At 37.6% G+C, this 14,597-nt stretch overlaps 1 protein-coding gene across 1 annotated transcript; it reads right to left on the bottom strand.

The window, feature by feature from the left end:
- Positions 1–3,160: 3,160 nt before the first annotated feature.
- Positions 3,161–5,166, bottom strand: LOC127377284 (probable N-acetyltransferase CML5). The gene is made up of 2 exons (XM_051425022.1): positions 4,681–5,166; positions 3,161–4,117 (listed from the first exon to the last, which is right to left on the bottom strand). Exons 1-2 carry the CDS (start codon positions 4,697–4,699, stop codon positions 3,366–3,368), a joined length of 771 nt encoding a protein of 256 aa, XP_051280982.1. The 5' UTR covers positions 4,700–5,166; the 3' UTR covers positions 3,161–3,365.
- Positions 5,167–14,597: the final 9,431 nt, after the last annotated feature.

The following is a 14,597-nucleotide window of genomic DNA, read 5'->3' as shown; positions in this document are numbered from 1 at the left end:
ATCCAGTTAGCACATCTCCCCAGTTTCTCATATTTTACCTGTTAGTCTCTCACTGTGGTCTAATATTCTGCTCTTATAGAAAAACATATTTATCATTCTTGAACCATGCAGCGAATAATTGACCAATTATTCAGTAAAAGGAAGTGCAGATTCTGCATAATGTCAGGATCCTAAAATGCAGCGAATTGATGGCGCAGGATAAGCTATCTTCTGTAAGTGCGTGACATGCCTTTGTTACTTGTGATTTAATATCTAAAGTAATTGCCCAGGTGTTGTTTTCTGTAGTTAAGTTCAGCGGCACGGCCAAAAAAGTTACTTCCTGTGGTGCAACAAAGAAGATGAAAAGTGATTATGCAAGGCAGTGGTGAATAGCGTATGATGATGTATGATCCAAACAAATCTACCTCTGGCTCTTTGACAGCAACACATAGGCGACTGGTATCCTGATGCAATTAATCTCCATAATCTTCACCAATTCAATAAGAGTGCTAATACAGAAAAAAGAGGCTTGTACACACACAGGTGCTGTTTGTAATGTTGATTACTTGCTTTCTTGTTATTTTGAAAGTGTCATCAAAGTTTGCCTTGAGATATATTCACTCTTTTCCAACAGTGAGCCAGATGGCTTCGATCTTGATCCGAGTCAGATTAATAAGACACCACAAGAAATACCTTATGGTGGGAAAGCACGCAGGAATGCTCAAGATAATCCCTAACCACAGACAAGCACACAAACACACATACAAACCATCCCACCCTAAAAGTAGTGGACAAAGAGATGTTTTTCAATTGCATTTCTTGAGCTCCTTTTTTGAAGAGGGTCTTGCCTATTTCATTGATCTCATATGTTATCTCAAATTGGGAAGACCTCTAATCCAATAATGACAGATGGACCAAAGTCCCTTCAAGTTTTGTTATGTATACCTTGCCTGTAGAAAAGAAAAGAATGACACAAACAAAACAAAACAAAAAGTCTTTTTTGTTAAGTTGGACAACAAACATGAGAAGTTTTTCTCTAAAGTTAGACTCATTAAGTCTGTCATTATGCTAATAAATCCAATTATCTTTCAGCTGTTGCATGCATGCACCAATGCAAAATGGAATTTCACACTATAGTTCTCTCAGCCTGAAAGTTTTTGTGTTTTATTGTTTGAATGGAAATATATTTAAAATAGATTTGTTTGACAATGTTCAACAGGAAAAGACCCTTCTCAAAGATCTGAATATATTACACAGAATGCATGTTAATCAGCATTTACAAGTTTTCATCCCCTTTAATAAGACACACCTGAATCATCACTGATGCAGTCTTTTGGTTTTAGTCACATGATTAAATAAATGGAGATCACCTCTGTGTAGTCAAGGGGTTTCAAATGATTTATAAATGTGTCACCTGTATCTGGAAAGTGAAAGATTTTAAAGCCAAACCTACACAGGAATGGCTTAAAAACAACACTGTTTATGTTCTGGAACAACCGACTCGGATCTCAATCCAGTCGAGATTTTGTGGCTGGGTTTGCAAAATGTTGTTCACTCACTATACCAATGTAACCTGTCAGAGCTTGAGCGGTTTTGTAGAGAATAATAGGTAAAAATTGCAGTGCCCAGATGTGCTGTATTTGCTGCCAACGGTGCAGAAAGTCGCCTAAAACTGACTCGGAAGGTTTGAATATATAGCCACCACATGCATTTTGTATTTTAAATTTGTATCACTTTGTAGAGATTTGCTTACACTTTGACAGTAAGGATCTTATTTTCTTGATCAGAGTAAAAAAAAAAAAAAAAAGCCACATTAAAGCTATGATTCAATGTTGTGAGAGAGTAAAACATGACTACTTTTACTACTTACACACAACAATTCTGAGACCCCCAAAAAGGCAACAGACTCATCTGTGGAGTGTGTGTATGAGAGGAATTACAATCAAGCTGCCATTACCTTGAGGCCAGTTGTACTGGTAATTGTGAGAGGATGACAACAGGTTGGCCAGCATTAAGGCTCATCTTCCTCTGGCTAGTTCAGCACCTGCCTGCTGGCCACCGGCCTAATTTTTTTCTGACAGCCTCAGCAGGAATGATTGATGCCCGAAGGCCTCTGACGGTGTGTGTGTCTCAGTGCCAGGCTGCTCTATCCATACAGTGCTCCCTCTTGAAACTCATTTAGGCCACACCTGTCACTGCACACATTGGTTGCTTGAAGTCCCTTATAGGCTTACCGTGGACACACTCTTCAGAGATAAGCAGGTACTGTGTGGTGCTGATAATATTTTGGAAATCGTAATCACCTTCTGGGGATTTTGGAGGCATTGTAGGTTAAAGAAATGTTTGAACCTACATTGTTTAGGTGATGCTGCACAATGCTTGTGGCTGATAACAGGTTTATTAAGAAAATATCCTGCTGGCATCATCATCAGGCAGTGTTATTGACAGGAAGCTCCTTGTTTACACTGTTTCAGAAATAGTGGCCGACTATCTTTTACTTTCAGACTATTTCTCGTGGCTCTTTCACCTCTACTGTGTCCAGTTCCTCTTTACACATGTCATAAGACCACCGATATGGTAACACGTAAGCTTCTCCTCTATTGTTTGGTGGCGATAATCTCGGTATTTGACCTGAATGCATTGCAGTATACTGAACTCTTTATCCTCTTTTTATGCCACACACATACACACACACACGGCTCCTTTAGCTCCAAAGAATTTTAAACCTCCCAATGTCCTGATACTATTGCATTTTTCATTGGTATTTTAAGCAAAGAGTTGTGAGGTCTTAGAAGTCAGCTGGCATTAATTCCTCTGAGGCAGAGGGATTCAACTTCTCCCTGGAAAGAGGCTTAAAAGAAAGTTCTCCTGCTTCCAAATGACTAAATTTCTCCTTTCTCACATATATTTTCATATTCCTTAGTGGACAGGAGAACAATAGATAATTGAATGTAAGTATATTTTGTTCTGTTTAACATCCAATAATTAATTTAGCACAATTGTCTTATTGAGATTTATTGTTCTTCCAATATGCAAATGATAAATTAATTTGATTAACCAGAGAAGCTGACCAGTTGTCTCATTGTTTTTCATGGTTGTGGGCAATAGACTGTCAGGGGTGCAGGTGTATACATAATACATCAAGGCAAGAAGAAATACAAGGAAACCGAGATCATTAATGCTGCTTTGTGGAAAAAACATGAAATTTAATGCTTTTTTTTTCAGACTACCATGATAGCGCGCTGGAGACATGAGCGACTAAATATCACACAACAAGAAAGATTTCTGCATTAAATGGGACAGGAAGCATAAATTAACTGAAATACTCTTAATGTGCTGTACAGTTGAGGTTGTATCAGGTGCTGAAGTCTAAAGTCCATTTTGCATTAAATGAACTTCTCCATTCGCATCACATTTATTCTGGCCAGTCTGGAGAACCAGAGGTTAGCGTGTGTGTTACTGTTGGACCCAGTTTGGACAAAACCAAATTTTTCATACAGGGAGATGGCTGCTGCCTGCGGCGAGCTGACGTCCACGACGAGATGGGCGTGTCCTCGCTCTTTGCAGAAATCAAGGGCCTTCCTCATCAGCTGTGAACCCAGGTTTTTGCGGCGAAATGGAAACGCCACAACCATGTGGGACATCTCGCCATAACACCCATCTCCGGCATCTTGGGAAAACCCTGAGGCCCCTCCCATCACACCTCCGTTACAGTCGTCAAACCTCTCGCCTTCCTCCCCTCCACTTTTCCCCATCACTGCCACCATCCCCACCACCTTGGAGTGGCCGTTGACATCTGCCTCTGCCACCCAGAAACCGTTATCTGGGTTTTCCAGGTAGTTGGCTTGAATGTTGGCCATGTCTGCGCTCAGCCTCCTCGTCATGTAGCCTTCGTAGATCTCGTGGCAGCAGTAATAAATGAGGCCAGCCCATACGCTGCCAAAGAGTAAAGCTTGGAAGTAGGAGCTGCCTCCCAGCACATAACCAGCCATTGAAATGCTCAGAGCAACGCCAACATGGTCTGGATGGCTCATCGCTTTGAAGAAAGCCGGGTATACATGTTCAAATATCCCATCTCGAAGGAGAGACATGACCACATGTTCATCAGAGGGTCTATATTCTCTGATGGAGAACTGAACTGTATGTTGGAGAGGGAGAGAAAGAACAAGAGGGAGAGAGGGAGAGAATGAGAGCTCAGTGAGACTAATCTGCCTGTTGTTGCAATAAGAAATTCCTGCTGGATTTCACAATGGGCTCAATACGCTCACGTAACTTGTTGAAAAAAAGAAAAGAAAAGAATGAATAAACCTCTTACAGAATCTTACCCTTTTCATTTGTAATTTAACTGTATTGCACAAGAATATAAAATCTGGCATTTGTGTATGACAACCTGGGGTGAAAATCACACATAAAATGATTATAGCATTGTTTCGCTTTAAGACATCAAGAGTGAGAGTCATTCTGAGATGCAATACAATTCGGTCTTAAAAATGCCAATGATATATATCAAAGCACGGTGAGATTCCTGAGGCAACAAACAAAAGGTCTTTAGTTTCATTGAAATGTGTTATGTGTCATCTCAGCATGTTAATAGTGCCATTCATTTACACCCTTAGCTGTCTTATTAGTGCTGTTGTTCGCAATCACCTCCACTACTTGAAAAAGGTATAATAGATTAACATAATCAGAACATCAACTTACAGTTAGTTTTCTGGGCCATGCCGACTCTTTCCCCTCGTCTTTCGCTCACTCTGAAGGACTTAGCACTGCTGCGTTCCCTGAACTTAAGCTACAGATTGTGATAATCAGCCATTTACAAAAGGGATTGAAATTAGTCTGAGCATGCTCACCTATTCACAGTCCACACACACACACACACACACACACACACACACACACACACACACACACACACACACACACACACACACACTGAAAACAACTTGTAGACCTTAAATGACTTTGAAGCAAAACTGCTGCTGATTGTATAAAATATTGATTATATGAGAAATTTTGCAGTTAGATTGAGATGACGGTGATTTGAGGAAGCATGCTTTAAGTTTAATTGAAATTTATCACAGTGTTGCTTTGATTATGAAACGTAGAGTATTTTTTTTTTAAACTTAATTAGCTTAGTCAACAGAGTAAAGAAGTCTTATCATTGGATTTCTCAAGGAGGATGAGCACAGATCCTAAATATATTAAGTCAGAATAATGAGCAGAATGTGAATTCAGCGCTCGTTCGAGCACTTCTTAGATATTTTCCAAGAATAAAATGTTCTTATTAACCTCGTTTTGGGTGCTTCAGTTTTTGTGGTGTTCTCTCCGGAAACTGCTGTGGATCTCCACACCGCTTCTTCCACGGAATATAAGGTGAAAGTAAAATTAATATTGTCTAGCCCCTTGACATGAAAGTGTCCTATGGCGTCAGTGACAGTGTCTTGTGCAATAACCCAGTAGCCCTCTGACATGATTAAATTTCCTCGGCAGGAGAAGGGCCTCTACACCTGTTTAAATCAATAGCGCTGCCTCATGAATCTGTGAGTGCTAGAAGGTCAAGCAACTCTGGAACTTTCTCAAACCACTTCACAACCACCATGTGAATTCTGAATTGTGCACCCCTGCGAGTGAAACCCATTTCAAAACTGCTGGTTGACTCTATGATTTCTTCTGTTTGGGCTTTATTTTTGAAAAAAAAATCATAGGCCCCTTTCAGACGTTCACCATAGTTACAGAAATGTAAAGATTGTGATGGCAATTTAACATGCTGGTCTCTGATTTCTGAATGAATCACTTTTACTTTAAGATTAAAATAATTTTGATTATGAGGTCGGACCAAGTCCATAACAGGACACGTCAAGTCTGAGTTGAATGCGGGCAGATTAACATAAAAGCTTTTGCAGCACAAGGTTAAATGCTCAGATATAAAATACACGCCTTTATGGCCTGATTAAAATCACTGTAATACATTTCTCACATAAGTCATCACCTTTGCTCACAGAAAATAATAAAGCAGTTGAATACAAACTATGAAACACTGTGAAAGAGCTGATTTATGGCTTTTGTTCAATATTTTGCTTCTAACAATAACAATTATTAATCATTACAACAAACCATGGATGATCATTTTGTCATATAACTTTGGAAATAAAGAACGCATTCCAAAAACCTGAACTAAAAGTCTTGACTGTTAACTTGTAAATTAACAAGCACAAACTCAAGCACTAATGGAGTCATATTTGATCATGAATGTCTCATTTTATGAATTGATTTGATACATAATACATCACAGGCAATATTAATTTCACTTGATAAAATTAGCCAAGAGTTTTTCAGAATTGATTGCACATTGTCTTGAAACAAAAAGTCACAAGGAAACAAAACACTGTAGGTGAACTACACGCTCCACTTCTAAAGGGAATATAAGTGCCCAATGAACTGAATTTTCATTCATGGACATGTACTTGTACAAGGACTGGAGGAGAATGAGCCTGTTCGGTATGCTTGTCATAGAGCTACGACATTAAGGGATTAAACCATTACATTATTGAGTTTTTCCCCTCAAATCCAGTGGCCAGGCATCATTTTAACACACCACATACAGCTTTCCAACCCACTGCCTCATCAGAAACTCTGAATTGAATCTGGCTTTCCTTGTGGCTTCCTTTGCCCCAAAAGTGCATATATATACAGAACCAAAACACTCCCTAGAAATTTTCATTTAGTTCCAGCCATCTTTTATTATTACTACAGTAATGCATTTGCTCTTGTATAGAATATATGTTTGGAAATGCTTCGGCCTTTATGATGTGGTAAGGTCTGAAAGTGCCCCTGTCAAAGTAAAACATGGATATTGAGTTGTAACTGTGACACCTATACGTGGAGGCTTTTTCAGTCTTATGCTTACCAGTAATGGCAGCTTCTTCCCATGTAGGACATACAGTATTCTCTGGCAAACACAAAAGAAACACAGTTCTGATAAGGTAAATGCTACAATAATGAATCTTGATGGTTTTACGCTTTGGATCTCTGTTCGGAGTCAATGAGAGAGCACTACATTTACTTTTACTTATGTCTCACTCTGACTGTAGAGAAACCAACAGATTAGAGTAATTGTTTCTCCAGATGAATGTTCAAAACTATTGAAAACTATTGAATTGAGGTACAAAACATCTTCATCTTTTGTGATCCATGGGAGGAGGAAAGGCCATTGGTTTAATTATTGAGTTGATCTCAACCTTGTCTCCTCTAAATTACATTTATATACAACTAATCTGCAACATCAAATATGTTCTTGAAAGAACGTAATGCTGCCTGTAATTAGGAACATGTTTTTCAAAATGTTGCTAATTAATGTGGCACAAAATCACCAGATCACACAAGAATCCATCTAGCAAGGCTTCACGCTATGCACTTGTGTACGAACCACAGTGGTTTAGACCAATCAGCATCCTTTCAGGAACAACAGGCGTGATTTAACACTACATTTTGTAACAGCCGGAATTATGAATATTATTTCAGATGCTGTGCTGCTTAGATACAAGAGACACCTCATCAGACAACGCCTAACCTGTCTTGAGTTAGTTGAGCGGTATAACTGCTGGGATTGGATCTTTCTGTTCATGTATGATAAAATAATAGCCGTCCAACCGGGCTTGATAGGGTTGTGTCAGTAATAAACGACAGGTGTTGTGGAAACCCCAGTAGCGTGGCTGTGAGTTTCTGAGTGACGTCTTTTTCCACCCTCTTCAACCTAGCTCAACCAAGAAACACAAACCCAAACTTTTACAGTGTGTGTGACGACGTGTGTGAGAAGTGACTGTTTGCTCAGAAACATCAATAGCTGCCCAGATGGTTCTGTGTAACAAACAAGTCAGGTTAAAATACATATCTAGTAGAAAAATGTTGAAATTGAACGCATTAGCAAAATCTATCTTTTTATACAACAGCCACTCCTTAAAATAAATAAAAATGGATATTTTGATTAATATACATTTTAAATGTATCTATTCATTCATGGGCAGCAACCTTTAAGTTTCTGCACAGAAAATGTGAACAGAGCACTGGTTCGGAAAGTTTACACCTTATTTCTATGTTGCCTGAATGCAAATTCTCACAGTTTGTGTTTCTTTCTTTTAATCATGGTTTGCAAAGTAATTGTACTGAGAACATTAAGCTTTGGTTATCTTGAAACCAGAGTTTTAGATTACGAGAGATAAGAAATTATAATGAAAGTCTGAAATCACAACAAACCCAAGAGCAGTGGAAGGTTGTCTTCTTTCATATCTTATTTTATGATAATCTTACTTTATCACAATCCAAGTCATGTCTCCTTCTTTGTAACTGCTCAGACACTTCACCCACTGTAAGCAGACAAAAGTGATAGTCTCACCTCAGAGTGAGATACTCAGGTAATTTTCATATCAGAAATAACAGGATTTCAGAGACATAAAACTCCCTTAAGATGCTGCTGTCTATAGTGTTTTGAATTATACTGAATAATAACAGAAATTTGTCTAGACACATATTGTATGAGAGAGAGATGATGGGGTCAGCTGTAAACAATGCGCGAGTGAGGGATGATCAGTACTGGACATTACCAAGCTTCCTTCTAAAGCTCACAGACGTTCCATGGCTTTACATGCAACATAGAGGATTTTATACCAGAACCAAACAATTTAAATAAAAGTTTGAAATAACCAGAATGGCCCCATGAGGCCCCGACAGTTGGATGGATAAACAAGCAGTATTTGTTATTCGTAGCCATCCATGAGGCAAAAAATGTAAAGTTTGGTCTGAGGATGGTGCCAGAGAAAAGGCCTTGTTACTTAAATCAAAAGTATTTATCCTCTGGTGGATGTGAAAGTCTTTATAGATTCCCATGGCATCTCTATTGTTTTTATTTTTATTTATTTATTTATTGTCCTGAGGGTTCTACAAGAAAGGTTACCATGCCAAATCATGTTTTTATCTGAGGGGTTGCAGTCATATTACTATCACAATATGTTGCCAAGAATGAAGACAGGATCACAATAAAGATGAGACAGATATCCCAGTGTACCAGGTTTACCAAAATGACCGTTCGTACCTTCAGGGAGCATGATTTTATGATTACTATCAACCTTTAGATATCAAAACTATTACATGTTAGACACTGACAGTCTCTCCTTAAGTTGGCCGTACAGAATTGAAAAGATGCATCCTCTAGGGAACGTGACTGTATTCAGTAAATGTCAATCGTAGGAATGGGATCATTAGATTTAGAGATATCTTGCTGTAAAGTAAGTAAAAAGTTAGTAAGTGAAAGAAATATGACCTGTTAATAGGGCATCACTAAATCCATTATAGGATCATAAGGAGGAGCATGAATGTCTCTACCAAATATCAGAGTAAATCATAATTCTTTTTTGGTGAATGTGTCTCAGATGGTAAAGCATGTTGTCCATTATTAACATTGTTAGCAGTTTGATCCCCAGTTCCTTATGTTAAGTTTCCTGAAACCCAAATTGTTTCCAGTGAGTTGGCTTTTATAGCAGCTACAGCTGACACTGCGGGCATGTAAATGTACCACTTTTAGGTGAAGTGCCACATAAATGCGAATATTTCACTCTTAAAAGATGTTGGAGTGATAGACCCACAGACTGGACTGACCAACATTGGCATTCCTAGAGACATACTACACTGTAAAACCAGATAAGTTAATTTAACTAAAAACAATTGCTGAAACTGATTACATCTAACTTTTTAAGTAACAACAAACTCAATTTGTTAGGTTAAAAAACTTCTCGATTAAGCCACTTTTACTAGTAATTTTAAGTGACACTAACTTAGTTTTGTAAGTTATAGAAACAGTCCTGATTAATAACTTTTTACTATGTATTTTGTTTTCACTGTACAAATAAAAATGACAAAATTGAGTAATTCTTACTTAAAATGACTAAAGCTACTTCATCAAGAATGCTTTTTTTCACATACAAAATTGAGTTAGTTTAACTCAAAACATTTTTATGTAGTTTCAACATTTCAACATTTCCATTTTGATTTAAATGAACTTATCTTGTTTTACAGTGTAGCTGAGTGATTTCAGCAAACAAAGGCAGAAAAACTGAACATTTAGTAGATCTACATCGACACATAGAAACGTTTTCTGATCGCCACTATTTACAGGATGATATTGTTTGTTAATGCTTCCAAAACTGTTACAAGTCGCTGTTGGATAAACACATCAGTTTTAAGATCTGACAACTTTATGGTTAAGGTTTGGTTAGGTTTTGGCACAAAAAGAACATAGGGGATGATGGTTACAGCATTAACCACTTGCTTGAGGCTAGATTACGACCAAGGTTATAGTTAAAAGAAAGCAATGTCGGTAGGAATCATGAAGGACACAGCAATCTCCCATGTTAAAGTCCAGTGTTTTGCTGACCCATCATTTATGCCAACCTTCTCCTTCTGTGGACTTTGTGGTGCTTTCAAGGGTCATAATTCCTTCGGCTGCTAGAGGGCTTTGGTACTTGTACGTAGTAAACAGAAGCCGTTCTTTTGGAATTTGCTGAAACGACTGATGTTCTTATTTTTCTTGCGAGGACAGTCTCTACATCTTAAGGGCAACACAGATCAGTGGAGTGTGACCTTCTTCATAAACACCTTCACCTATTGATTTATATGTAAACCAGCACACTGGAAGCTTCCCAATGAGTGTCAATTCTCCTGAAAGGCAGAAATGTTATTTTTCCACCCTGTTAGGCGAGTTCCTACCACTGTAGCTCTCTTATGTGGCGAGTCTGATGTCCATTGATTGAAATGATGTGATGCTGCTGATTTGTGTGGAATTTGACAGAATCAAAAACAATTCTGGTATATTTTTATAGTTTCTAGTTCTTGCTGTATTTTTGATACATACAGATATCAATTTGTTAAATCATGAAATAAAAAAATTCCAAAGTCTTATTTTCTACTTGGTCTGAAAGATTTACAAAACAAGCCAAATACTGATTTATTGGTCTGATCTAGGAGGTTTCAGTGGGAGCCAGCAGCAAAATAAACCTATCATTGAAATTATTTATCATTATTATTTATTTATAATCACTATACAGAGCAAGAGCAACACAGAAAAGATATATATTTAGGATATACATAAGACAAACTACTGATATTGGATTTCTGCTCCTTTGTAAAATGATTAACTCAATCTAAATAAACTCCACAAAGCCAACAAATAAGAATAAAAAAAATTCCATAAAGGTGGTCTGTTTGCTCTTCTCCTGAATACAGATTGAAAGACAACAAAAGGCTTTTCAGCAGAACTATACTGTGGCTCAGGCTCATCCCAGGCTCTCTGGGGACGGCTGGGTCAGAGAAGGAAGCTGCAGCAGCAGCAGCCTGAAACTAAACTCCATCTATCACACTTAAAAAGCTGCCCACCTCCACCTAGCCACCAATATGCCAGGAGATGTTGGGGGATTATAGAGGGATTTTGCAGCAAGATAAAGCTGTGAATAACCATTGGCTTGTTTTTCATTAGGAGACACTGGTATTGTTTAAGGTTAATTACTGACTTGGGGACATGGCTCAAAAGAATTTAAGTCCCTATGTGGCCATGGGCTATATTAAACCACTAATTTGTCTCGGACAAGGTGCATTTTGAAGTGCAGCATCTGAAGAAATCCTTGACAAGACAAAAGGTGTCGTACTCAGAACAAAATATATGACAATAAGTAGGAAAGTAAAGGAAGACACAGTATTTCATTCACTCAATCTCAGTTACTGTGAACACAGAAATGTGCACTACTACACTATTACAATACAATAGAAACCTTATTTGAATACCCTTGAAATGAATGACTGGTGAGGTAAAAGCAGATTCCTTTTAACTCCAAATTTAATCATTTCTTCTTGTCTTTTTTTGTTACTGTTTCTGAGAAATCAACAAAGATACACTTCTGCATGCAAGAATTAACAATGTAGATGAGTTATCACAGAAGTTATAATTGGGCAACAAGACCACAGCTGTGATTACCATGCACATTTTGTGTGTGTGTGTATTACAGCTAATTTTAACATATTTTGACTGTAGTGCTTTGCTTTGTGCAAATTAGCTGCATTCCAACTTCCACCTGAATACAACCAGTTAACCTTTATGACTTTAGTTTTACTCTCTTGACTGAGTTTCTCCACAGACATCCTGTTTGTGAAGGTTTTTGACTATTCAGCCATTTTAATGTCATTATTATTCATGTGTTCTTCCTTCCCATAAAGTTAAATATTGTCATTTTCATTTCTCCTCCATTTCTGATGTTAATGCACGACAATCTGATGGAATACCCTGTTTAATGTAGGTCTTAATTTTACACAGTCGTGCCGGCAGAGAAGTAGAGTCTGTTATTGGCACTTTCAGCTATTTATTTTTCCATGACCTGGTAGTGCTCGGAGTTCATTTAAAAGTAAACAGCCTCCTGTATGACTGAGAGGATTTTTAATGGACTCAAACTGTAGCCCAAAATTGGATTAGATGTAGAGAGGATTAAAGCGTAAAATGTTTCTATGCATCAAATCATTTTCTCTGATATAACATATTACAAATGCAGATCCCATAATGCACTATGCATAAAAGTGCGACTCTTTTGTCTTTTGACAAAGTGAAAGCACTGTTTGAGAATACAAATTAAACCCTGGGATAGGGAGAATGAATATATTATTAATTATTTTAAAAAGTAAACAAAACTAAATAAGACATCATCACCTTGGCATCGTACTACTCATCACCCCTGTACAGTAAAAACGCTCCAAGTGACCTTTGCTCAAGCCAATTTCAACACTGTACCTTTACCTTTATGGGGAATTATAAATAGCGACTCAGATGGTGAGATGGTTTGGATCATTGGGGTCATGTGGTCGTAGTTACTTTCATATTGAGAAATTCAATAAGGGCTACACAACTACATTTGACGGTATTCTACACCAACACTAGCAAACTCACCAGCTCCAAATCGTAGCTTTCATAATAGCATTTGGTGAGTGGAAGTACACAAGGGCAAGTGCTGTTAGTGTGCAGTAATCATTGGCTATATTTGGCCAGTGGTGGAAAAAAGATCCTTTACAATGTGAAAAGATACTCCATAAGGAGTGAACGTCCCCTAAGTGCAGTGTAGTGTACTCAATAAAATGTAACAAAATAACAAAAATAAAAGTAATCTCTATGCAGAATGCCCCCTTTCACAGTGTTATTATATTTATAGTTTATTTCTGTACTCTTTACTTTTAATGATGTATCTCTTGAGAAAGAAAATAATGTAAATGCTGGTTGGTTAAATCTAAAAGAAGGGAACATATTTTTTAAGATAATCATATGTTTTGTATGCCAAATCTTGACCTGCAAAAGAACTAGAGGATAAATGTAATGAAGAAAAACTACAATATTTCCCTCTAAAATTGAGTGGTATTATGTAGCATACATGGAAATACTCCAATATCAACCAAGTGAGAACAATATGAACAAAAATAAATATTAGCATTAGATTTCAACACAGGGCCCCTCTATAAAACAGACTCACATGATTGAAAGAATAATTTGACACTTTATTCACTTCAAATACGCTCTAGTTAGACGAGAAGGTCGACACAACTCTGCAGTCTGTGCAGTTACTGTGAGGGAACAGCCAAGAGTTGTCTTAGCATAAATATTGAAACCAGGGTGAAATGGCTACCCTGGCTCTTACCAAAAATCAAAATGATACCAACCAGCACTTCTAAAGATCCATACCTCACCAAAAGTCAAGTGGCAAGCAGTGAACCTGGGGTTTTCGGTGGCCCCTGGGAGCCTGGATGGTAATGCAGCCTTGTTATGAGTGAGTCTTCTCAAGCATTTCACACATTTTAAAGGACAAAATTAAAAGTTCACTCACTCATAAAAGGCTGCATATCTTTGGAAAAATGTCAATATCTTCAATTGGGGTAGTTTTCTCTACATTGTTGGCAATGTATGGCAGCACGCCTTCAAACTCAACCAGAAATTGCAGCGGGGAAAAAACAAATCTAGGTTGTCTTTCTTCAAAGACTGCGCAAACATTACACTTAAAAATACTCAGACAGAAACAGGCATAGTAAAAGCCAATGATATAAACAGCTACTCCGCACCTCAGCAGTGAGAACTGATTAGAAAAAATATTGTTTTGATACACAGATATTTTATCAGCTACACGTTAATGTGTCTTTTAGCATAGTGTCACACCTGTCTTGTGATAGAACATGATTATACAGCTCAAATGTGTTTTGACATCCACGTGCAGTGTGTAAAAACACTTATTTTACACAAAACAGCTTCATAGTGATGAAAGACTGATGTTTGAACATTCATCACATTTTCACACATTTCCTCCAAACCCTGATTGTACATTAAAAAAAAAAGGAATTTCCATTTCCAGGAAAAATCTTTTCATTTTTCTCCAAACATGTAAACACTTATTAATTAAATATTAATGATTTAAATCGCACAACAATTCTTTTCATGCAACGTCCAATCTGCACCACAGAGGGTTAGCCTGACAGTTCAAAGAGATGCAAAGATAGATCACACAGTGTGGTTTACAAATGCATGATTGAGAGATAAAGATATATGT

The sequence above is a fragment of the Dicentrarchus labrax genome, unplaced genomic scaffold, assembly GCF_905237075.1.
Source record: "Dicentrarchus labrax unplaced genomic scaffold, dlabrax2021, whole genome shotgun sequence".
Taxonomy (NCBI): Eukaryota; Metazoa; Chordata; class Actinopteri; family Moronidae; genus Dicentrarchus; species Dicentrarchus labrax.
Note: the sequence above shows the minus strand (reverse complement) of the source record. Positions and strands in the feature narration are given on the sequence as shown.